Genomic DNA, 24,483 nt, shown 5'->3' on the forward strand with positions numbered 1-24,483 from the left:
AGTTTAATAGACATGAGACCTGAGTCTCCTCTCACTTGAGGCAGGGGTAGCTGTACTGAAGTCAGTAGTCCCACTGGCGTATACCTGATATAAGTGAGAGAAAAATCAGGCTTATTGACTATAGATAGGTAGAGATAGACACACCCACTATGAGATTGGCCACAATCTAGTCTTGAGTCCTGGGACTGGTGACAGGGGATGCAATTTACATCTTTGTCATATTCAGACCATTACCTCCTTCAGCTGGAGGCCAGGACTCACCTTTGCTACTGTTAGTATGAAGGACATATTTTATTGTTCCATTACCAGTTTGTGAGGGAGTATGTTTGTGTTAATGAAGCTCCGACTTGGTTGGACAACAAGATTGTCTTGTGTTCATAGTTGTGAGTATGTTGTCTCCAAAACATCACCTCCTCAGTGTCATCTCGCAGGTCATCTTGCTCTATGGATGATCTTTGACAGATGAAATAAGAAAGAAGAGGGATAGACCATCAATTTTAGGGTTTTAGAAATCTTAAACCATTGCTGAGGTAAGGGTGATGAGGGTTGTCTCTTCTGCAATATCCATGAAGTCTCAATCAGCGGCACTCTTCCAGATGGTAGACAGCTTACTGAGTCTCACTTTAGTTAGGGTGGCAATTCTGCAACAGAAAAGCTTCAAAAACAGACTCCAAGGAGAAACTGCTGAGATTGAATTAATATGCAAACTAGATACCATTAACTTGGGTTTGAATAGAGACTGGGAATGGCTGGGTCATTACACATATTGAATCTATTTCCCCATGTTAAGTATCCTCACACCTTCTTGTCAACTGTCTAAATGGGCCATCTTGATTATCACTACAGAAGTTTTTTTCTCCTGCTGATAATAGCTCATCTTAATTAATTAGCCTCTTACAGTTTGTATGGCAACTTCCACCTTCTGTGTGTGTGTATATATATATATATATATACAAATTTATTAGAGCATTAGCTTTTGTGGCCTACAGCCCACTTCATCGGATGCATAGACTGGAACATATAGTAAGAAGATATATATGGGGTGCTGGAAATGAAGATATATATATCTTCTTACTATATGTTCCATTCTATGCATCCGATGAAGTGGGCTGTAGCCCACAAAAGTTTATGCTCTAATAAATTTGTTCGTCTCTAAGGTGCCACAAGTACTCCTGTTCTTTTTAGTGTGACAGGATGCGAGCGACTCTGAAGGAAGTGACTGTTGGACTAATGTTCAAGAAATGAACCACTGAAACTGATAGGCAGTTATAGCCAAGCCTTGAATCTTCCTGTTTTCAGAAAGATTGTTGAGAAGTTTATAGCAATTTGAGGGCGTTGTCTGGATTGCCGAATGAAGGGAACTGTGCTTTACGGCTGGGGAGGAGGGGGAAGATGAAAATTGCTGCAAAAGGGTCAGCGTGGTCGCTGACTCATCCCCTGGGAATGAAGGGTTTAAAGGGGCAGCCCTGTGCCTAAAGCTTCCTTTTTACACAGAGCAGGCTGAGGCAGCACCCACTCTCCCTTCCCTTTAGGTGGTGAAATACCAGGTTTGGTCAAGACCTGCTGTGGGCATTACGCTAGCTGCCCCTTTTTTCAGGGGTGCTGGAAAGGAATTTTTCCCCTTATCACCATATCGGCCTAGGTGCAGTTGGGGTTTTTACACCTTCCCCACCGTGGGTTCAGCAAGGGCTTTGTTCATGCCTGGCATGAAGGGTGGTAGGCTATCTGTCGCAAATCATTATTTAAGTGTAGGGCAGATGTCCAGTGCAGGTACTCCACAGGGAAGGTATACTTGGCTTGGAAAAGGACTTAAAAAGGGGTGTTCTTTAAAGGAACAAACAGGGGAGCGGGATTGGGGACTGCTATGATTGGTATGGCAGGGAGCCAACCCCCCATTATTATAGCCCACCTTAACCTTCATATGGGGGAGGGGGTGGTAAGGTCCAGGCAATGGATTTGCTGGAGAGACCTCAATGGAAAAAGAGGGGGAGCAGGTAATTACAGAATAAATAGGGGGTTACCTGTACTGTACTCTTTTATCTGCCAGGTAGTCCCAGGCATTTAATAATAAAGTTGCGGCCTGATTAAATCCATGTCAGATGTCTCCTGTCCTTCTTTTGGTATAGCCAGACAATGCAGTTTTGGCATTTTCTGGAATTCTCGGTGTTTCAACGATCTCTTCGAATGAAATTGTAGACCTGGGTTAGGATACACATACTGTTTGGTTATTTGTTTGACAATTTTCTGCAGTGGACAAAACCAAATCATCATGCTGATTATTTTTGTTTTACAATTGGATTTGATGGAGATGAAATATTGTAGATGGACCTGCAGACCTTCACAGTAATAGATGCAAGTTGTTAATAGGAACGATTGAGTGCTCATTTCAATTGGAAATCAAATAATTTATTTCAGTCCCTAACTATGGACTTACGAGTCTTAGTTCACAAAGCCATAGTACATATAGACACCTATACACTAGTCCCTGCATCTGTAATACACATACAACTTTTCAAAATGAGATAAACCTTTTATTCAAAAATTACACATAATGTCATGCAAAGAGATCTAATGATATTAAACAATGTGGCACAATTACCTATGATGTAACCAGAGCACCTCATTACATAGTTAATTAGCTATTAATTACACTATATAAACATCAAATTATTTATTTTCAAAATGGGAGCCATTAGAGTATAAAAAATAAGTACATATAAAATATGGTAAGAGCACATCACTTTGTCATATATATTAAAACCATCTATGTCTCATTAAATCTGAAATCCACTCTTCGTAAGTTTTCCAATCTCCACTAACCTCCTGGGGGGACTGTATAAAAAAGAAAATGGATATAATTAACAATACAACAATGTATAATCCATATATTTGAGAGAGAACATTTAGAACATTTTCAGAAACATTAACTATGCCACTAGTAGGTAAACCTGCTAGCATTTCGTTTGACTTACTTTCCACTGAACTATGAGATTAACCTTATTACCATTGTTCACTACAGTACATAAACCATTGTTTCTTAAAGGAAATTTATTGTCCTATGCAGAGTATACATATAGCTACTGCATACAGAGGAATAATCCTGTTAATAAAATAAACACAACGGTGCTTTTGATTTTTATTCTATGGCCTTACATTTTAAATTGTACATATGGTACAGGGAAAAGTTATTTCATTTTGCAGTTGTTTTCCTTTCCCTTTTCATTTGAAGAAAATGTTGAATGCTATAGGTAAACATGATGAGGACATAGGATGGGAACACGATGGTATGCATGGTAAGATGTTTCATTCCCGAATAGACAATTACTTTGACTTATTTTTCTTTTATGAAAATGGATATTGGTTCTGCATTAACTTAGGTGTTCTTTTTATTAATGTGCTGCTGCACCTTCTCTTTTGGAATACTGCTGTCCAGTAATAATACAGAATATTTTTATAGCACTGTCCACCTACAGACCCGTATGGGCTGCACAAACATTAGTGAATGATGAAGCCTCGCTAAACCTTTGTGATAGGTATTGTTTTCCCCCTTTTTAGAAATGGGGAAATTGAAACACAAAGAAATTAAGTGTCTTCCCCAAGCTCTCCCAGAAGGTCTATGGCAGAGTCAGAGCTAGAACTCAGCTGTTCCAATTCCTAGGACTTTACTTTCACCACATGACCATCCTTCCTGTCTCGAGGTTGCCTCTCAATAGAGTCCTTATGTGGTGAAGAAAGACTGTTTCTTGTGTTGCTGTTTGTTTTGATTTAAAGTTCAATTTGTGCTGGATATGATTTTTCAGTTTTCCTTCATTATTATCAGAATGAGTGCTAGCTACTGTCATCATTTGCTATATTGTGTGATTATTTTGTTCTACATTTTTCACAGCAACAAAAAGTCCTATATATTCTGGTCAGCTCAGTATTCTGTACGTAGCACTAGGTACGACTATATTGGAAACCAGCATACTCAATCACTCCCTCCATCAGCTTGCAGGGGCCAGAGGCTGCTGCAAACATTTTTCACACTCAGCTCCCAAATGAGAAGAATGAGCTTCATTTCAGTGTATAGTGACACTTACTGGCTGATCAACAGTGATGTTAAAGTGAGCTTGCAAACACCGATTAGTCCAGCCTGTTAGGGGGAGGAGAGTTGTATTGACAGGATCCTTGTATACAAAGAAGGGGATATAGATTAGATAGGGGTGTTTTATGTTGTTGAGCATTAACATTCTTGTTAATTTATTTTATACTATTGCTAAGCCCAAACATTATAAAACTCATGAATTAGAACCTCAAAAATCATGAGATTTTTTAAAAATATATACATTTGGGGTTTTTTTTATTGCTCTTCTGGTTTTTGAGCTGTTAGGGTTCACCTTTTCAACCTTTTCTCTGCAATCACGAGGGCCAGAAACATACTCGTTTTTAATGAAACAGGAGATTCTCATAAAAACACATAGCTCTAGGCACTGGGACTTTAACAAACAGACCAAATATCATGAGACTCATAATTAAGTTGTGTGACTTGGCAAAACTGATTTCCTAGCTTAATGGTGTTGCCTACACCTGGGAAAGGCAATTTGGGGATGAATAACAATTTTGAGGGTCCGGAGAGACCTGGAGCAGGAAGGGATGAGGAGTAAAAATGGCGAGGGGAATGCAACAGTTTTTTGTAAATCTTATTATATGAGTGTGGTCAGTGCAGAGAACTGTGTGAATTATTGGCTAGCAAAGGGGATTGACCCTATATTGATAAAAGCATGTTGCTTTCCCCCAAAAAAATCCCTTCCCAAAGATGGGGGGAACCTACCTTACTTTATCATACATTCACCGTATTTCATAACAAAACCCATCCAAGGGTTCAGTTCAAGATAAATGAACCTACCAGCTGCTGGTAATATTTGTACCTCTGAATCACTGATGATAGGAATATTTCATTGAATTTGTGACTGAGCATGCCAGATATTGCCACATAAATATTTCTTAATTTATGGCTTAGGACTGTTTCTTTGCTCTCCAGCTCTAAAGCAACTAAACTTTTCATTGAAACAACACAGATAGCAATGGGTAATTAATCATCAGTTAGTGAGTCAGTCAATCACTTTGTATGGTGCTTTTCATTATAACTATCTGGAAGTGTTCCTCAACATTCAATATTGCAAATCCTAAAAACAATTCAGTTAAATAAAAGCCCATGGATAAAGCTTAAGCCATGTTTGGATAAGCCATAAAATTATAGCCACAATCAAATTTTTATTTAAAAGGAAAAGCCAGCAACATGGATTTACAAAAAAGTAAGGGACCCAAGATGTGAGACTTTAGACAAACAATTGGGATCCATCAGGTCAAATACAAATTTTAACTCTTGTTGAAAGTTGGAAGCCAGTGCTGAGATTTGAGAAATGTGTGAACTGTTCCTAAAGGTGCCAGCGATCAGTTTTGCTATTTCATTCTGGATCCATTACTATTTGTGTAACAATGCTGCTGGTAGAGCTGCAAACAAAGAATTACAGAAATTCAATGTGGATGTAACAAAAGCATGCAAAACAGTTTCCAAATCAACAGAACTCAGGCAGGATTTAATCCTTTCTACATATCAAAATGATAAAAAAAAAAAACCCTGTTGTAATCATTTAAATATTTTTATCAATAAAGAGCTATCCAAAGTCCCAAATCTTTTCATGGATGATAAAACCTTTACCTAGATTTAATTGGCTTAAACTTTAACAAGCTGGAAGACATCCAGTATGGGACTGTTTGAAAAATTGCCTGATTAAGGTCAGATTCAAAAGCAGATAAGCTGAGTGTCATTTACAAAACACTGAGGAACCCCAAATGAGCTTTTTTGACATCCATCCTAAGGCAACATTTATATAGCAAACAATAAGGAAGTCAGCACCCAGCCTTGTGACGTTACATTACAATATAATGAGACAGATGCTGAATGATTTTTGCCAAAAATGTGGGATTCTGCCACTGCCGTTGAGAAGCATAGATGTTTTTACATCTCCATGTTACAGGTTAATGCTCTCATTATCGTTATTCAAGAGAGAGCTCACTTTGTGCTTCAGTTAGGTTTTCCCTTTTAACGCCACAATCATGTGAATTCCCATGTAAGGATAAAAATCCTATATGAGACTGCAGCCTTCACCACACCATTCTGTTTTGATTGTGGATCCTGACCCGTGAATTTTCTGGTTTGCCTTCTTTTTTTGCGGATCCTCACATTTGAAATAATCAAAGGTTAAAATTAATTGTAGGCCAATCTCGGTCTGTTTCTAAAACATAGTTTTGACCCTGCTTCACTCTTACCCTATGGCTCCTTTACTCTAGCTCACACACCCAGCGCACACATGCTAACAAGATAAGGGATATCTTCTTGACCACCTTTCTTCTCACTTCCACGTACAGGAAAATCAGGCGATGCCTTTGCCTAGTTAAGCCTTTCTCCTCTGAGCAGAAACGGAAGAAAATAGCTTCTACCTGGCTGTAGAGGAGAAACATTTCACAGTAGACTTTCCCTCTACTGGATCAGAGATCACATGGAGGAGCACCTCACACCATCTGTTCCCTTTCTCTGCGAAACAAAATGTTGAAAAGAGAAGGTGGTCTCTTTAGCCTGGTTCTTATTTACTTCTGATGAAAGAAATGGAAGCCTGTGAGCTTTGTTAAGGATTGAGCTCAAGAAGCCTGGAAAAAAAACTGTATATAAATATGGGCAAGATAAGACACAAAGTGAGAAAATATTTTCATTTAATTGAATATTCATCTTTTTATTTTAGATGGACTAACTCTTTGCAATAAGACTAGAAACAACATTCCTGAAAAGAGTGCTTGTTGTCACTGCATAAACAGATATAGTTGAAAGCACAACAATATCTCTGCCTCTAGTATTCCTAAGCAGACTCAGAGGTGGACATCATTTATTAGGAGTGGGGATGATGTTATTTCCAAGCTATCTTTTTGTTCACCTAGGTTTAAAGTTGCCTTACCAGTGTGACAAAAATCCAAAGGAAATATCTTTCCCTACTCTCACTGTTTTCATTTTCTCCTTCCTGCCTCCTTGCCTGCTCTCAAGTCCCTGAAAAGACTAAACCAGTTTATTTTCTATACACTGCTTTCCCATCTGAAGTAATACCAGGAAGCTCTTCTTGTGTCATTCTCAAGGGAAGGATGCACTCAGTGCCTCCTGGAATGAATGAAGACCATTACAGAGAGACAAGGAAAATATACCAGCCTAGAAGCTCTGAAAGGGAAGGAGTAGGCAGAGTAGGCACATCTGGCATAGTCCTAACTGTTACAGGTATTGGCATACTTTCATGCACTCAAGCTATATAAATCTTTTTTTTTAAACAAACAGTGTATATCTCCGGGTGGATACTGGGTTCTAAATGCTATGAGTCATCATAAACCTTTTTCATTAAAGTTGAATGAAACTCAGATATCTGAAACAGTACTCAGAGCAATAGCGGGGTTGTTTGTATCTTAGGTCTGATGCTTGTTGATGAGACCTTCATTTCAGTTCAAGTTATGAATTTAAATTAACTCCAAAACTCAAACCAAAATGCAGCTTAACCCACTGCATTCTTCTCAGTTTCAGAATTCTGAAGATTTTCTCCTGAACCTGAAGTTCTTCTCTTGAAACTTGTCCCAGGTTTGCTGAAAGTTTTGCAAACCATGATGAATTGGTTAGTAAACCTAGTTCAAGTTTCAGATTTGTAATGCCAGATGCCTCCAGGTGAATATAATGTGGTTTTTAGGTTTCATTACAAAAGATGTACACAGCACTAATATTCATGCTCTGATTTTGCCCTTCTGATGCTGTCTCTAATTCTTTAGAATATTTTGCCCAAAATGTAACATTTTCCACTACATACTTCAAAATTTCTCCCATTTTCATTGGGAGGAGAATCTTCTGAAATGTAAATGCAGAGGACAGAAACTGGAAGAGTCTGGACATGCAAACAGTGCCATAGCAGGGAAAATGGCTTCTTCCATCACTTCCCTTCCTCCCCGCAAATTATTTGAAAATGGCTATGTCGAGCCAATTTAACCAACAAATCAGTGTGTGTTGTGAATAAGTTCTAAAATCTTTTAATGTGAAAATGAATTCTAATGAATGCCTTCTCCTCTCACACACAAGGAAAAAATAAGGCTTCAGGAGACGTGTTTCATACTTTAGTAGCAACGCTACATTTGCATCCAACACCGTTTTTCTTTTTTTGTTAAAAGTTACCTTTCTGTAATTGCAGACTAGTTTAGACTTTAGATAGCAGCATCTGAACAATAATGGGCACTTTTTTAACAGATTATTGCCAAAAGTGCATTCTTTATTCCAGGGAGACACTGTAATAGATACCAGCATTTTAGTAATGATAAAAGCAATCTGTAAGCTATTATCATTTCCTTTAGAGTAACTTAATCTTCATATTGTTTTATATGTCTGGAATGTTAATAGTGTTTTTAATTTAGAAGAAGTATATTATGTATTACTAATTACATGTGAATATGAACTAAGTACCAGGCCGGTGAACTATCTTCTTAAAAATAAATATATGGAAAAGTACTTAACCCAGCATAAGGAGTGGCACAAATAAATTAAAGAATGCCATACAGAGATAATAACAGCTTTCATAGAATAAGCCTAAGAGAAACATCAATTCTAGATTCAGTCATGTATTTTATTTCATATGCTGTACTTCAGGAGACAAGTTGGAAGGAATACAGGTGCTGCTTTTAGTCCCTAAAAATGCTGTTTTAATTTTAATTCTTGTTTGCAAATGATTTCAACACAAATGTGTTTGTGTATCTTTTTACATGTCCGTGATCTGATTGAATTAAAATTAAACCCAACACACTCAGATATCATGGTGATACACAGGTAGATTGAATTTACAAAATGAAATATTTATCTTAAAATACTTGGATGGCAGTTATTTTTTATCTTTCTCTCTCTCTCTTAGGAAAAAATATGGAATTGGCATTGGAAATATGGATTCTTTTTAAAGAAATGTTGTGAACAATTTCCAAACTTGTTAGGGAAATACTGCACTGATCAGAGAATCCTAGAGAGATGTGTTCAGCATAGCAATTTAGTGGCCCCTAATGCTATTAAAAGTATGGCTTTTAAATAAAGGAAACCAGTTCACTATTTTTGAAAGAAGTTGTAATCTACTTTAAACTGTCATTCCGTGTTTCTGACTTGCAATTAGATGATTTTTTCAAAATGTCAATCCCTGATTCTGTTGTGTCCATCATTGTAATAAAATGTGACAGCAAAGATATTATATCAACACTTTTTCCATAATTACCATTAAAGATCTCACAAGGGTGAACCAGAAAAGTTGTACAAAGGTTTTCCAATGAATGGGCCTGCAGGCAGCATTATGCCTTTAAAATCTTTTAATATAGCCAAGACTGATGACAACCAGGAGACAAATCTATGTGCAAACCCGTTTGGAGAGAATAGTTTTGTGGTGTATGATGTATGTTACATAAATGAGCTTATTAGGACTCTCATCTATTTTATTATTGGTGCACAATTTAATAGAGGCATTTAAAAAACAATATTTCTGCCTGACTCCTTGAAATGAAGAAGATACATTGATATAATTGAGAGCAAATGATTGCATGTTGTGCCATTTAATCATGTCATTTTTCAATTGCTATTTTTTGCACTTCACTGCATACTTATAGAATATTTAGCTTCAATATAGATTAAGTCCCACCATTTGCAACTAAGCGGAGATCCTATATTAGGTGACATTTTCTTTTAACCTTGAAATCAGTTAAAACACCCGCGTTTGCCAGTATTTTCTTTAAAAGATGACAAGTCATCATTCACTTCCACTCCATGGCATATGGCTTTTTTTATTTTGAGGAATTACTTACCATTGGTTGTCTTTTTCATTCACTAATAGAACTTCTTATTCTCAATTTTCATGCAGTATGCAAAGTTAATTTTAAAATACAATCTGTAGCACAGCAGACAGGAGGAGCCAGCTAACAGACAGCCACTGTCATCTCATGGAAAGCATTCTGTTGATACGTCATAATTCCAACTTCCTGTCCCCCCACTGTTTTTCATTATTAGTGATATTTGCATTAAAAAAAGGGATCAGACTTTTCACAGTCATTATTCTAGTCTTATGCCAACTCTGTTGAAATCTATGGTGTTACATGGGCCTAACACAGACATAAAGTGGTGAAACAGGCCCACCTTTGTTTTGAAGAGTTCATTTGCTCCTGCAAAGTGGTTTGTTCACCACTTGGAAACATGACTCTGACTAGTATTATCATTATACTGAGAGCACCAGCAACCATTAGAATTAAGGTTGCATAAGAGCTTCAATTTCATGGTTATTTCGTAATTGCCCTCAGTGTATTCTTGCACATTCTTCTGAAGCAACTAATACTTACTGCCCATTGTCAGAGACAGGATACAGGATTAGAGAGACCACTAGTCTATTGGGTATGGCAATTCCTCTGTACCTAAAAGTACAAAGAAAGTGAAAACATGTAAGTTAGCATCCGTGGGCCCTTCAGACAGCTTTCCTGACTCCAGAGACCTCAGGTATTTTCAATTAGATTGGGCCTTGAATTTTCTGAGATTTCTTTTTTTCCACACACTACAATATTAATAAGTATAGTCAATAAAACTTTAAACAGGAGAGACAAAAATGACTGATATGCATTAAGACCTCATGCAAAGAAATTTCAGTATTTACTAAAAGTATGTGAAAAAAATCATCTAATCATTTTGCTACAAAAATCATCTAAATTTTTGTATATGGTCATTCAGATTCATGCTCTAGAAATACAGTTTTGTGATACTACTATAAGGTGGGTGAACAACTGATTGAAAGACCGTACTCAAAAAGTAGTTATCAATGGTTTGCTGTAAAACTAAGGGAGCATATCTTAGTGAGGTCTTGCAGGGGTCAGTCCTGGGTTTGGTACTAGTCAATATTTTCATGAATGACTTGGATAATGAAGTGGAGAGTATGCTTATAAAATTTGCAGATAACAGCAAGATGTGAGGGATTTCAAGGTCTTTGGAGGACAGGAATAGAATTGAAAATGACTTTTCACAAATTGGAGAATTGGTCGGAACTCAACAAGATGAAATTCAACAAAGATAAGTGCAAAGTACTTCACTTTGAAAGGAAAAATCAAATGAACAACTACAAAATGGGAAATAACTAGCTAGGAGGTAGTACTGTTGAAAAGGATCTAGAGGTTATAGTGGATCACAAATTGAATATGAGTCAACAATGTGATGCAGCTGCGAAAAAGGCTAATATTCTGGGGTGTATTAACAAGAGTGTTGTATTTAAGACATAGGAGGTAATTGTCCTAGTCTACTCAGCTCTGATGAGGCCTCAGCTGGAGTACTGTGTCCAATTCTTGGCACCGCACTTTAGGAAAGATGTGGAATAATTGGAGAGAGTCCAGAGAACAGGAAAAAAATGTTTTAAAAGGTTTAGAAAATCTAGTGAGAAAAGGTTAAAAATAACTGGGCATATTTAATCTTGAGAAAAGACTGCGGGGAGACCTGATAAGTCTTCAAATATGTTAAAGGCTGTTATAAAGAGGGTGATGCTCAATTGTTCTCCATGTCCACTGAAGATGAAAGTAATAGGCTTAATCTGCAGCAAGGGAGATTTAGGTTAGATATTAAGAAAAAAAAATAACTATAAGGCTAGTTATGTTCTGGAATATGCTTTCAAGGGAGGTTGTGGAATCCCTATCATTGAAGGTTTTTAACGACAGTTCGGACAAACACCTGTCAGGGACGGTCTAGATTTATTTGGTCTTCCCACAGCACACAGGACTGGACATGATGACTTCTTGAGGTCCCTTCCAGCCCTACATTTCTATGATTTTGTGATATGAGAATTTTATCATTTGTGAACTATTTCAGCTTATCAATTTTGTGCCATTGTCTGGCAATCTCTCTGCTTTACAGATAAACATTGGACTAGATTGGTGCACTGGTCAATGGCAAAATAAACTTTGTATTTAATAGTTTCTTTAATACACTTCACACTCCATTTTTTCTTTTCGTTTTTGGACTTAAAGGAAGAATATCCAGTTGTTGAAAAATATTGCTTAGGCCTCAGTTCAGCAAGGAACTTAAACATATGCCTAATGTATGTGCATAGTTCCACTGAATTTAAGACAGGTTTCAGAGTAACAGCCGTGTTAGTCTGTATTCGCAAAAAGAAAAGGAGTACTTGTGGCCCCTTAGAGACTAACCAATTTATCTGAGCATGAACTTTCGTGAGCTACAGCTCACTTCATCGGATGCATACTGTGGAAACTGCAGAAGACATTATATACACAGAGACCATGAAACAATTAAGAGGACTCCTCATATGTTTAAAGTTCAGCATGTGCTTAAGTACCTTGCAGAATCATGGCTGTAGTAGCCAAGCAGTAGTATTCCACCATGCTGTGTGAGAGTACATGGTTCAACCCCTTGTCACAGAACCATCCTGGGCATTAGGTTCTGCCTAAACAATACTCTTGGCCCTTGGGATGGGAGCAGTCTTTGATGTCATTCAGCAGTGGCCCTTCCAGATGATTTATGGTGTGGTATTAGCAGGCTGTGGAAAGGAGAGCAATCCAGCCCTTTTCAGCTGTCAGGTTGACAGTCACAAAGCACTAAACATAGGGTTATGCCGAGAGAAGAAAGATCTCCAGGGGAGTCTGCTGTGACGTACAGGAAATATGTTTGAATAAACACTGCATTGTAATGTTGCCTATATATTCACCAGACCTCTCTATCTATATTGCAAAACATAGTTTTCCTTATTGGGACAATTCAGCCTAGATTTTCAAATGGAGCCTAAAGCAAGCCTCCTAATTCTATAAATAGGCATCTGCCGGACTTTTTAAACTGCTGAGCACCAACAGTTCCCACTGAGGGCAATTGGAGCGGTGGAATGTTCAGCGCTTTTGAAACTCAGGCAGGTGCCTAAAAATGGACTTAGAGTTTTAGGTTCATGCACTTTAGACTCCTGTGTCTGAAAATCCTAATCCTCTTTGCTTTCCTTTTGTTAAGTAATGGCTTTGTTGATTATGAGGTTTTTGTAGAGGCTAATATCGCAAAATATACAGTTATACCATTTAGAAATGTAAAATGAAATAATTGGTGAAGATTTGGAAATGAGAACTGTCTGTGCACAATCACTGTATTCACAATTTTCACATGACAATTCCAGTTCAAAGTTGCAAAATATGGATCGTATGGGACACTGTGAGCTTTCATGTCAAAGATACAGATAATGATCATTTAGCACGATACATAACAGACCATAAATACCCCCTTTGGATTCATTGTACCCTGCCGTTTTATACATTGTTTGTGTGCCTTTACCTGATTAAGTCTTCTAGCTCTACAAGAGCCATTACAGTAATTCTTTTCCTTGTTAGAAATGAGGGTTTCATTCTCTTTTAATATTAATCATAACATATAATAAAGTTGAAACAAAACTACCATGGTTGAATTGTGTTGTCATACCCATGTAAATCAAGAATAGCTTCCGTGAAGTTAATGTTATTATGCTGGTGGAAAACTGATGTAAATGAGAAATGAATTTGTTCCTGTATCTCTGCTTGCAAATAATACAATGTACAGGTCTTATTATAGCCCAGATATTTTGGTTTAGGAATGGGAATGGTCCTTAGTTTATCATATTATATGGGATTGTAACAGGAGTGTTATAGCATCCAGCATTGTAGGGGATGCCATCATTAGGTACATCAAGGTAAAAGGATGAGTTAAGGGTATGGGGCCAGATTCTCAGCTTCAGTGGAGTTTATTCAGTTTTTCACCAGTTTAACTGAGAGCAGAAGCTAGCTCATAAAAGCCACCATTATGTTCAATTTCTTTGCTTTTGCAGTGTTAAGTACGATCTTCCCCTTTATTTGTACCTAGATTTTTTTTTCTGGTGTAATATTAGGCTAATGAACAGCATCAGAAAGGAAATACATCAGACATTTGATTACATCAAGAGCTGTGTAGGTATATAGTAATGAATCCTAGGAAAATAAATAAGGGCAAGTTCAGGAAACTTAAGTGAAAATGCAGCACTGGTCTAAATTGAATAATAAAATTCCTGGTCATATTTTGCCATAAATAGTGGTTTGGGAATTTGTCATTCACCTTATTTAAAATTCAGAAATATTAAAGGTACAGAGTTCTTTCATTACAGAAATAATGGAATTCCAGCTATCACAGAGTTGGGGTAATTTAAATAGCTATAGAATGCATTATATCAATAAGTGGAACATCTGTATGAAATGTCCACCTGCTGATATACTACTCAGTGTACTTTACAATGAAATGCACTTAATCATTTTAAGACGTCTTCTAATGAAGCCTTATCGGGATTAACATTTTGAACACAAATACTTTTAGGCATTAAAACTCGCACTCTAAATGAGATTGCATTGTCTTGTTTACCCTTGTTGATTAATAAGCAATCTGTTAACTGTTAGAACAATCAAATTGTGCCAGTAGATTAGTAATTCAGCTATGTTTGTGGATATAATCATCATTTCTTTTGAAGGCTTTGAATTAAAAAAAATCACTTGCACGCTATCAGTAGGCAAAAGAAAGATATATATTTCTAGATATCTGCACCACTATTTTGCTCCAGTCCTTCGGCTTAGGGTCATTGCGCAAGCACAAATGCTTCTGGAGGGCAAATACTGTTTTGATGTACATCACTTCTAGGTATAGCTTCCTTTTTTAAAGCAATCTAATAATGCAGAAGCTTAACTTATCTTTAAAAGAGTAGTATTGTTTTGTTATTCACGTTCAGAAGGGAATGTCCAGCTTAATTATCAATATTTTTCAGCCATTGGCACTTGTGAACTGCTCTGAAAGTTTTGATTAGTTTATTTTACTTTTTCTTTTTAAAACAGAAAATTAAAAACAAAATACCTGTTCCTTAAGAGAAACAAAAATGATCAAATGATAGTTGAGATTTTCTCAGAGGGTCATGCACTTTCATCTGTGGCATCCTGCAGAGGAAACAGATGTTGGCAAGTTACAATTGAAATTATCTGGGAAAACTCCATGCATGAAATACATTATTACATACATAGTATAACGCCATGAGTAGCACAAGTGCCATTTGGGAATCATATATTAGATTCACAGCATGCCATGAAAGGGTACATGGTTAAGTGTGAGGCTGAGGACTCTTCCTCATAGATGCCCAGGCTATGTGCCCCCAAACCTCATAGCAATTACTGTAAAAAGACATCACAAGTTAATACAATCCTGATGCAACATTGAGTGCCCATAGGGGGTGGGTGGGTGTGCAGGGAATAGCACTTGAAAACCCCATACATGATCCTATACGGCACAGAAAAGTAGCCAACCATTGACCTTCAGAATTGGGGAAACGTGTCCCTTAATTGCGGCACAGGAGATGCACTACTTGTATTATTATCATAGGGGGTTTCCAATGCAATTGTACAGGTTTCTAGAGTATATGCAACATTTCCTGGCCTCAACCACGATTTGGTAAAAACAAGGCTTGTTCACTGATTTGAATTGCATGATGAAGCGCAAACGATATTCCTCCGTTGCACTGGATCTTTCTGATGAAATACAGTGGTTGCTATTAAATATTTATAATTTTGAACACAGATATCATTACTTCAGGATTCCTATTTTAATTTCAGTGTAAGAAATTCTTTAGGACTGTTATAATCACAAGAAGCCTTTGTAAAGATTGTAAAGAGGACCACTGCACTTCCCTGCTGCACGTTTTTCCTCAGGAGTAAAACATATGGCGCATCATTTCTAATGGTTCTTCTAAGTAATATATTTTTTCTTTATTTTGATTTTCTAGATCAGCATTGAATTAAACTTTGAATTAAACTATGTCATTTTATGAGTATAGTGTTTATTTATTTTTCCTGAAAGATTCTTAAAATCCATTTTAAAACCTGGAATGACTAGATGTTGGCAGGATAACTAATTTTCAGAGACATGCCCCAGTGGAATAGAGGTTGGGGGGAACCCTATATGTGCTGTAAATCGTTCGGCATCATTGAGACAGTTAGCTACATGTGGCATTAATTTGAAGAAGACTTAAAGTAGCTTTGCAGCCTCATTGCCGTTATTATTACTATCTGTGAGTGCATCACCAAGCTTTGATATTAAGTATCAGGGAAACAATGAATGGAACACAGACATATTGTAAGAAGACTGGGCACTACAAAGTATAATCTTAACAGTTAATTTTATACATTTGTAGACTATACTGCACTGACATCTGTCATTTCTCTGTCCTGCAGTCTCTGTGCTGTGAGATCAAACAGAGACGTCGTGGAGTAGCCTCTGTGTTGCGATTATGCCAGCACCTCCTGGATGACCAGGAGACCTGCAATCTGAATGCAGATCACCAGTCTATGCAGCTGATAATTGTAAATCTTGAAAGAAGGTGGGAAGCCATTGTCATGCAAGCTGTCCAGTGGCAAACCAGGCTACAAAAGAAGTTGGGAAAAGTCCCGGTGAGTGATGTTTGCTTTAAAAAGACCTAGTATTGTTTCATTTGTCACATGGGAGATATCATTCCAGTGGATAGCAAACATATTCATTTTACAATGGATTTTCTGACTGAAGATGCCATTTCTGATCCTCACAGTCAACAAATAAAGCTTTATTTTTCACAAACCAGTGCTAGATTTGGACATGACTGATTAATAAGATAAACTCATAGTATACATATACTGTTTGCAGCATTTTTAATCACATGGGATCTCATTCTGTCAAGGACTGGGCACATTTGAGTTGAAAGCAGTGCAAGTCGAGTTACTCAGAACCTAACAGGATTGGGCCCATAATTTTTTATTGAATATGATACTTCATAAAAGTTCTGTACACTGTTAATAATGTTTTTAGCACCAGCGTATCACTAAGCGCATTCTTCACATAGGACAGTGTTTCCCAGCCGTGTGCCGTGGCACACTGGTGTGCCATGGAATTTTGGAAAAGTCACTTGCAAGGGGAAAAAAAACTCATTTATTTTCATTAGCGTCACAACCAAACTGCATTTTGTGCTGTTGCACTTCGGGTGGATGTGCATGAGACAGACCTTACGTCAGATTTCTCATTAAAAGTAAGCGATTTTTAAAATAATTTTAACACAGGGATGTGTGCCACACAAATCTTTTATTGACATAAGTGTGCCTCAGACTGGAAAAGGTTGGAAAACACTGACAAAATATTTTGAGGATGTAATAAGTTCTGTACTACTTAAAATATAAGGAAAATGTATTAATCTATTCTTCTCTGAGGAAACAATCCCTAAGAGGCAAAATATTATATTACTTATGCTATCAATTAAGTGGTGTCAATTATATAGGTCTTGTACAGTATAAAACCATATTAGAAGGGATTAACTATATTTAGACAATAAGCCAAATCCCTACCGTTACTCCATTGACAGTAATGGATGAATTTGACCCAGCATGTCCTGTGTCACTGTCCTAATGCTGAAGTGTGAGTATTGCAACCAAGGAGCAATGATGATAATCCTGTGAAATACAGGTACCGATGTGCATCATAAAAATAATAGAATGAACAACATATATTTTAGTTTATATAATTTTTAGGTTATTATAAATTTTAAAATAGGAAAGATTACTTGACATCCACCCCTTTCTTGACAGACTAAGTGACTAGCAATGAAATTTTTTGGGGGGTTAGGTTGTTTTTTTAAACACAGATTTTTTTTGAAGTTCCACTTAAAAGAAAAACAAAAAGTAATAGATATCTCTGAGTAGTTTATTATTTTTATATAAATATAGCACCCAAAATGTACATGGGATTCTACAGACCCATCAAAAGTCCCTTCCCTAAAGTGCTAATGGTCTCAAAAGACCAACAGATATAGTGTGTGGGAAAGGGGTACAGCACAAAAGCAAAGTGGTTGAGGTGATGAATGGCTCACATCTTGATGTTTGCATGGTTTTTTAAAAAAGATTATGTATCCAAACCTATCCCCATGTGCCCAGCTATCTAGCCATTGATTAGTTGTCTAATTTCTTGTAGGTGTTGCAGTATAAGTGGGATTTAAGGAAGGAAATGAATGAGGGCAGTGGCCTTATGGATTATTACAGAATGAGGACGTCTTTGTAGAAGATGACATGGAAGAAAGTAAAGGAGAGAGTTACTGGAAAAGCAGAAAAACAGGATATCAAGGCTAGCATAAGTGTTGGAGTAGTGGGGAAGGAACAAGGCAAGAGGAAGTGTGGATAATGAGAGGTGCAGAGTTACACAGGGCTTTGAAGGCAAAGATAAGAACCTGGAACTTGATGTGGAGGAGAAGCACAAGCCAATGAAAGTGGGGAGAGGTGACATGGCCCCTGTGAAGGGCAAAGAAGAGGATTTTAGCAGCTGTGTGTTGTAGGAGCTTGGGGTGGGGGGGAAGTATGCCTATCAAGGAGGCCAGAGGAGGCTACAGTAAATACCAGAGATAAAAAGGACTGAATAAGAGCTCTAGCTCTATGACCAGAAAGAAAAGGTCAGATCTTAAAAATGTTTTGGAGAAAGAAGAGGGAAGACTCCAGGCTTAAACGTGAAGTGCAAGGGAGGTGGAGAAGTCGGCGTTCATGCTGGTTACTGGAGTGACAGAGTGGGTGATAGTGTGTTCAGTAGCAAAACTGAATAAGAACATGCAGAGGTTTGGGGAGGAAAGACCAGGAGTTCAATTTTGACCATGTTTAGTTTTAGTTGACAGACATTCAGGAAGGGACATCTGAGAGACAACATGAGATATGGGATTAGATGGTGGGAAACAAATAGGGAGTGGAAAGATTAATTTGTGAGTCATCTGTTTAAAAATGGCCATTGAAGTCACATGAGCAGATGTAACCACTCAATAAAGGGATAAAAGGAGGGGCCAATGGTAGAGCCCTGTTGGACTCCCACAGAAAGCAAAACATAGCAGGAAGAGGACCTGCAAAAGGAAACATTGTTGGAAGGCCAGAGACATAGAAGAAGAACCAAGAAAGGAATAGTATCACAAAAGTTAAAGAAGGAGAAGATGGTTGAGAAGGTGGTCAGATGTTGAGAAGGAGATCAACTGGGTCAAAAGCAGCAGAGAGGTTGATGAGCTGGAGGCCTCAAGATATAGCAAGGAACAGATAAAATCTCAGTCAGAGCAGTTTCAATGGAGTGGAAGGCAAAAACCAAACTGGGGGTGCAAGGAACTTGAGGTAGCAATTGTGGATGGCACACTTAGGCTTATATATGAGAGGAAGAAGGGAGATGGCCATTGAGAAGGCAAATAACCAGATTACTGATGCTTGAATTTCGAGGGGAACGATCCCAAGAGAGTGAGAGGTTGAGAACAGAAGCAAGGGAGGTCAGCAGCAAAATATGGTTGTGAAAAGGGTGCACACTGAGGGATTAGAAGAGGACAGTTAATGATGGGGAAAAGAATAATAGCAGAACTTTTTCTTTGGGAGAATTGGATTAAGGGTCTATGAGCCCTTCTCTATTTTTTGCAATGTCTGATACCTGATCCAACCCTGAGGCAATTTTGGGATTTGTTTATTTTTGTCTTTATGTTTTTAAATTATAGCAAAAGCTCTAAGAAACCATTACCTAGGGCTGTAGAGTTGGACTGGTTTGTTGAGTGGACCTGCTGTAGAGAAACTAGTTGAAGCTTGGAGTTGCAACAGCAAGAGTGTACAGTAGCTGTTGTCTTTACCTTGCAGCACGGAACAAATGCAGTTCTAAAAATTTCTGAAGCTCAGTTGCTGGAGGCTGCTGTAATGGGAGTACACTTACCAGAGAGAGGCTGACCTGGGTTTCTACTATATTTCACTGAGATGCGAGCTGCCGCAAAGAGGCTAAATGGATATTTTTTTCATGCTTAAAACTTATAGTTGCTGTAGTAAGTATAGCTGTTCTCTGGTGCCTGGAGCAGGAGCAAGATGCAACTGAGAGAAATCCTGGAGGCTGCTGAATAGAGGTCCAAGTTTTTTCAGAGAGAGCATATTCTCTCCTCTTCCACGTGAACAGCTGCTGTGCGTAAGCTATTTGCTATTTGGAGCTGCAGTTATTCTAAATAAGCTGCTATGTGCTAATTAGAGTTCAGCACTGCTATTGCAGCAGGAGCAAAGTGAGTCTTGTGGCTCTGTTTGGGATTGGAATCAATTGAGAGCTGAGGTAGAGACACTGTACAAGTGCTGTGTGTTACTTGATGTCTGGATGCCATGGAACTTCACAAGCTGCACACTGCTTTGTTCCCACTTTGCCTGGGGGAAGCAGAACTTGTGTGCTCGACTGAGTTGTCTGCAACTGGGTAGGGGTCATACCTTCCTCTCTGCTGAGAAATGGAAGATATTAAGAACTATCAGGATTCTCATTTAATTTTCATTTAGGGCAGTATTTCGTTTCGGAGTCTCTTGTTGTGGATTTGTTTATAAAATATGATTGTATAAACATCGCAGTATCCACAGGTTTCTGAGGTTGATAAAACCATTTGAATTCTCAGCACTGAAAGATGCACTAACCTCAGTAGAATTCTGGGTTCTTATTCTTCCCCAGTCCTGAGTTGGCTTGCTATAGCTTTTCCTTTCACTCAGTTCCTGTGTAGTCATTTCTTGGGATGGTCCCAAGATTGCTTCCTCTGCTTACCCATCTCTCTGCACTTGATGGTTTGCCAGTCTTGGCTCATAAACAGTATCCCCTGGTAACAAGTCTTTATTTGAGGTTGCCCACAATATACTGTAATTTATAAAAACAAATGAGATGTTTTATACCTCCGATGGCATCTGACTCTCGGACAGTAAATAAGACAGCTGATTATGTTGCCGTACAGAGGTGCAGGAGTTGCTTGCATCTTCCATTCTCCCCTTAATTTGTCTACCAGAATTTTCCTTTATCTTTTTACTCTTCCTTATTATCCTCGGTTACTTCTTATTTTGATTGCTTATCCCCTTCCGAAAGCGATGTTGGAGTTAATTACAAAGGATTTGTAGGTTTCTTTCAAATTTCTTTTATTTCTTGATGCCTTAAAAAAAAATTCTTGAATTTTTCATTATCCTTGCAATAGCCTGCCTCACAAACCTAGACATAACAAAGAGGTATTGTTAGGGGGCTTATTCCTTCACCCACTTACTTCCCTGGTCCTTCTCGCATGAACAGAGAGCAACAATACCCGAAGTCCAAAGGTGCAAACAATTCAATGTTTATTGGGGTGAACTTCCAGCAAGCATGATTCCAGTTTCCTTCCTTAGTGTCCTCCTTCCCAGCTCTGACACCACAGAGCCTTACACCTGTGTCCCTGTTCCCATTCTTGCCCTTAGCAAAATATTATTCCAATTTCCTTACCCCCAATCCCTGTTCCCATTTCCCCCTTTAGCAAAACATGATTGCAATTTCCTTACCCCCATTCCCTGTTCCCATGTCCCACACCCCCGCACACCCACTCACTTCCTCATTGACTACAGATTATATAGTAAAACTTGAGTTCCGCTTAGCTATACCTTAACCAATCATTTTCCTGAAATTTAACTAACCAATCCTAACATATTGTAACATGATTATGTACCCAATTATATCCCACCACCTTAATTAGTTTATTCTTTTATACCTCTAGAACTAGCCAAGTGATAAGAATACCCCTAAATTCTTAAAGTACAGGCCTTTGCAGACGGGCCTGAATATCTATATCCTAACAGGTATTAGTATATAATGCAAACCCCAAAGTCTGGCAAAAGATGACCCTCTCATGATGCATAAGTTACGTCTAGTAAGTAGCATTATAATTCAGAATCACTCAAAGGGGAAAAAAGGTTGGCTAGGTTAAAGAGGCTAGGTAAAATAATGATTTAATTTAAAAACAATAAATGATTTGTTGGTCTTTCGGCTGAAGAATTTAACTGGGAGTTGGGAGACCTGGGATCACCGTGTGATTTGACAGGACTCTTTATCTGTGCTTCAGTTTCCCCATGTGTAAAATGGGAATAATAATTTCCTACTTCACAGGGATGTTGTGATGCTTAAGCCATTAGCATTTTTAAAGCACTTTGAGATCCTTGCATTTAACTTAATCTAACTGGAAATACAACTGTACTAAGAGCCAATCGCATTCTAGTCCTCACATCACCTCCTATCTCTAACAGCTGTCTTTCAGTTAGCCAGGGCTGGAATATAAAGTTTAAAGTCCTATTTTTAATGAAGCAAAAGGTGTTTATGAATGATTCAGAATGTGAGCCCTATTTATATATGATATGTCACTGCAAGACTCCCCATGCTACTCTGCAAATGTGCCTCCTCCCAGTTCTGAAAGGACAGCCACTTGGTATAAGAGAGTTTAGTCCACTTTTTTCATTCAGTCCTTGGCCTCTGTACTGAGGCTGCCAACAGGACTGTCAAATAGCACCAGTTATATGCTCTAATATTTGAGTAATTACAATTTTTTCTTTTCTTTTTTTCAGTAGATCCCTCTTTTTGTTAGTCACCACCCCACTTTTATTGTATTTTGCAGTTATGGTCTCCTAATTCTTAGTTTCAGAACCACACAAATGGCACATAATATACACTGAAAGAGACCTTATTAGCAGCTTTTTTATAAGACAAAGAGACACTTGTGAAAAAACTAAATAGCTGAAAGAAGATTTGGGGTAGACCTGGTCAAGGCCCTGATTCAGTGCTCTGTACAAGCTGTGTTGAGGTTAGCTGAGGGTGGAAGCACAAAGATTGCTTACTGCTACCTTTGTGTTACCCTGATCCTGTTGCCATCCAAGGCTAACCCAAGCATGACTTGCATCTATGGCTTCAATAGGTCATTCCGGTAGCCACAGATAGCCAGGTATAGCGATGCCCTGGCCACATGCCTCCTGGATTTCCCCCTTACACTATGGGCCACGATGGGGTTAGTATGAAAGTCCACTACCCAAACAAGCAGAAACCTGTGCCAGCCAGTTTGGCTGTCATTGCAGCTGTTTTACACTGCTGGAGTAGCACAAAGTACATGTCGTGCTGCCAAGGACCAGGGTCCAAATCTATATTTTCACATTGTTATTCTCCCAAAGCTTGTACCTCCCAGACTCCTACCCTTCTCAATTACTGGAGAAGCTGCTCGTTCCATAAGCAGTGCTCATTCCATAAGCAGTGCTCCCACAGACATCAGGTACTCTGCTCATGCAATAAGTGCAGAATTCTGATCAGTTTTATGCAGAAATCCACAATCTCTTTTCTCAATCCACAGAGATTGCTAATTATTGAGGGGGCAGTATTAATCAGACTCATAAAATAGATATTTTCAGCTAAGACAATTTAGGTTCAGAATGCTCTAATTTTCAAGCTGCCCTGTAATACCTCTTAAATATTCCTGTCTTTGAGTTTTTGTATGATGTTAACGTTCACTTCTGTGCCTCCTGAAATTTTTTTTTTTATCTCCCGAGTCGTCCTGTATGTACACTGCACTATATGTCTAGAAAAAGCCTCATGTGTATTGGCTCTGAAAGTATGCTGTACATCCAGCCACATAATTGAAAATAATAAGGCCACAATAAATGGGATGGCCTTGGGGTATAACACCCAAGGGATTCAATTGGTGTCGCTTTGCATCAATGTCCATGCGTCATGGTAATTGAGGTAACATAACCAATTACCACATTTTAATTAGAGTTGTAAGGACTTGGGAAAATCTGTAATGGTGAGACAGCTCACTTTAAAAAAAAAAAAGGTTTCTTTCGTTCTCTTTTCCACGGGCTTTTTTCTTGGATGCTTGTTTCTTAGAAGGGGAAGATGGTTCTTAATGTGCTGTTTGGGATTTTTCCCAGTCTCCTCTTTGAGTCTTTATAATGGACTTTGAAAAACAAAATGTTAAAAACTGCTGCATCGCTGCTGAGCTGATATCCTCATCCCTTTCCGCTGTTCGCCTGCCTAGCTGGCACATTTGGGAAAAGAAAACAGTTTTTTAAAATGCTGGATTCAGAGCTAAATCAAATCTCCCCCTCACTTTTTCTGTGTCCTTTTCATTGATGCAACGTTTAAAAAAAATAGCAATGGACTGATACTTGTTCTGTACTCCAGAGTTCACAAATGTATTAGTTATTGCTCCATTACTTTGTTAGGTAGCACCACTAAAGAAAAATTCACTCAACTGGAAGAGTCTAATTAAGCCACTATTTTTGTAAGGTTGGAGATAGCTGAAAAAAATCTTGTGTGAAGTTTAGAAGTGCTATATAAGGGTCTGATCCTGTGGGGTGCTGAAAATCCTCAGCTTTCCCATTATCTTAATCGGTGAGGAGGACATTCAATGTCTTGTACAAAGTGCTCAGCTGCTTTACAAAATCAAGCCCTACCAAAGTCATTATTTAATTCCTTATATTTACTAAATTACAAATGACTTCTCCTAGAAGACAGTACGCAAATACAGCATTCAGCTTGTTTCACAAAAACTCACCACATGCCTATTCATTTCCTCATGTCAC

At 38.1% G+C, this 24,483-nt stretch overlaps 1 protein-coding gene and 1 long non-coding RNA gene across 3 annotated transcripts in view; one reads left to right on the plus strand and one right to left on the minus strand.

Annotated features, from left to right (window-relative positions):
- The window catches only part of AKAP6 (A-kinase anchoring protein 6), a 401,935-nt gene that overhangs the window by 340,598 nt on the left and 36,854 nt on the right, over nt 1-24,483 (plus strand). For both annotated transcript variants that reach the window (XM_048854030.2, XM_048854032.2), the window contains exon 12: nt 16,321-16,536. In XM_048854030.2, coding sequence (XP_048709987.2) covers nt 16,321-16,536 — 216 coding nt within the window. The remainder of the gene's footprint in view (nt 1-16,320; nt 16,537-24,483) is intronic.
- Nucleotides 268-15,034, minus strand: LOC142072355 (uncharacterized). The gene is made up of 4 exons (XR_012668752.1): nt 14,954-15,034; nt 10,420-10,491; nt 2,022-2,198; nt 268-453 (listed from the first exon to the last, which is right to left on the minus strand). It is a non-coding gene; the product is annotated as an uncharacterized LOC142072355 (long non-coding RNA).

This window comes from Caretta caretta, chromosome 6 (assembly GCF_965140235.1).
Source record: "Caretta caretta isolate rCarCar2 chromosome 6, rCarCar1.hap1, whole genome shotgun sequence".
Taxonomy (NCBI): domain Eukaryota; kingdom Metazoa; phylum Chordata; order Testudines; family Cheloniidae; genus Caretta; species Caretta caretta.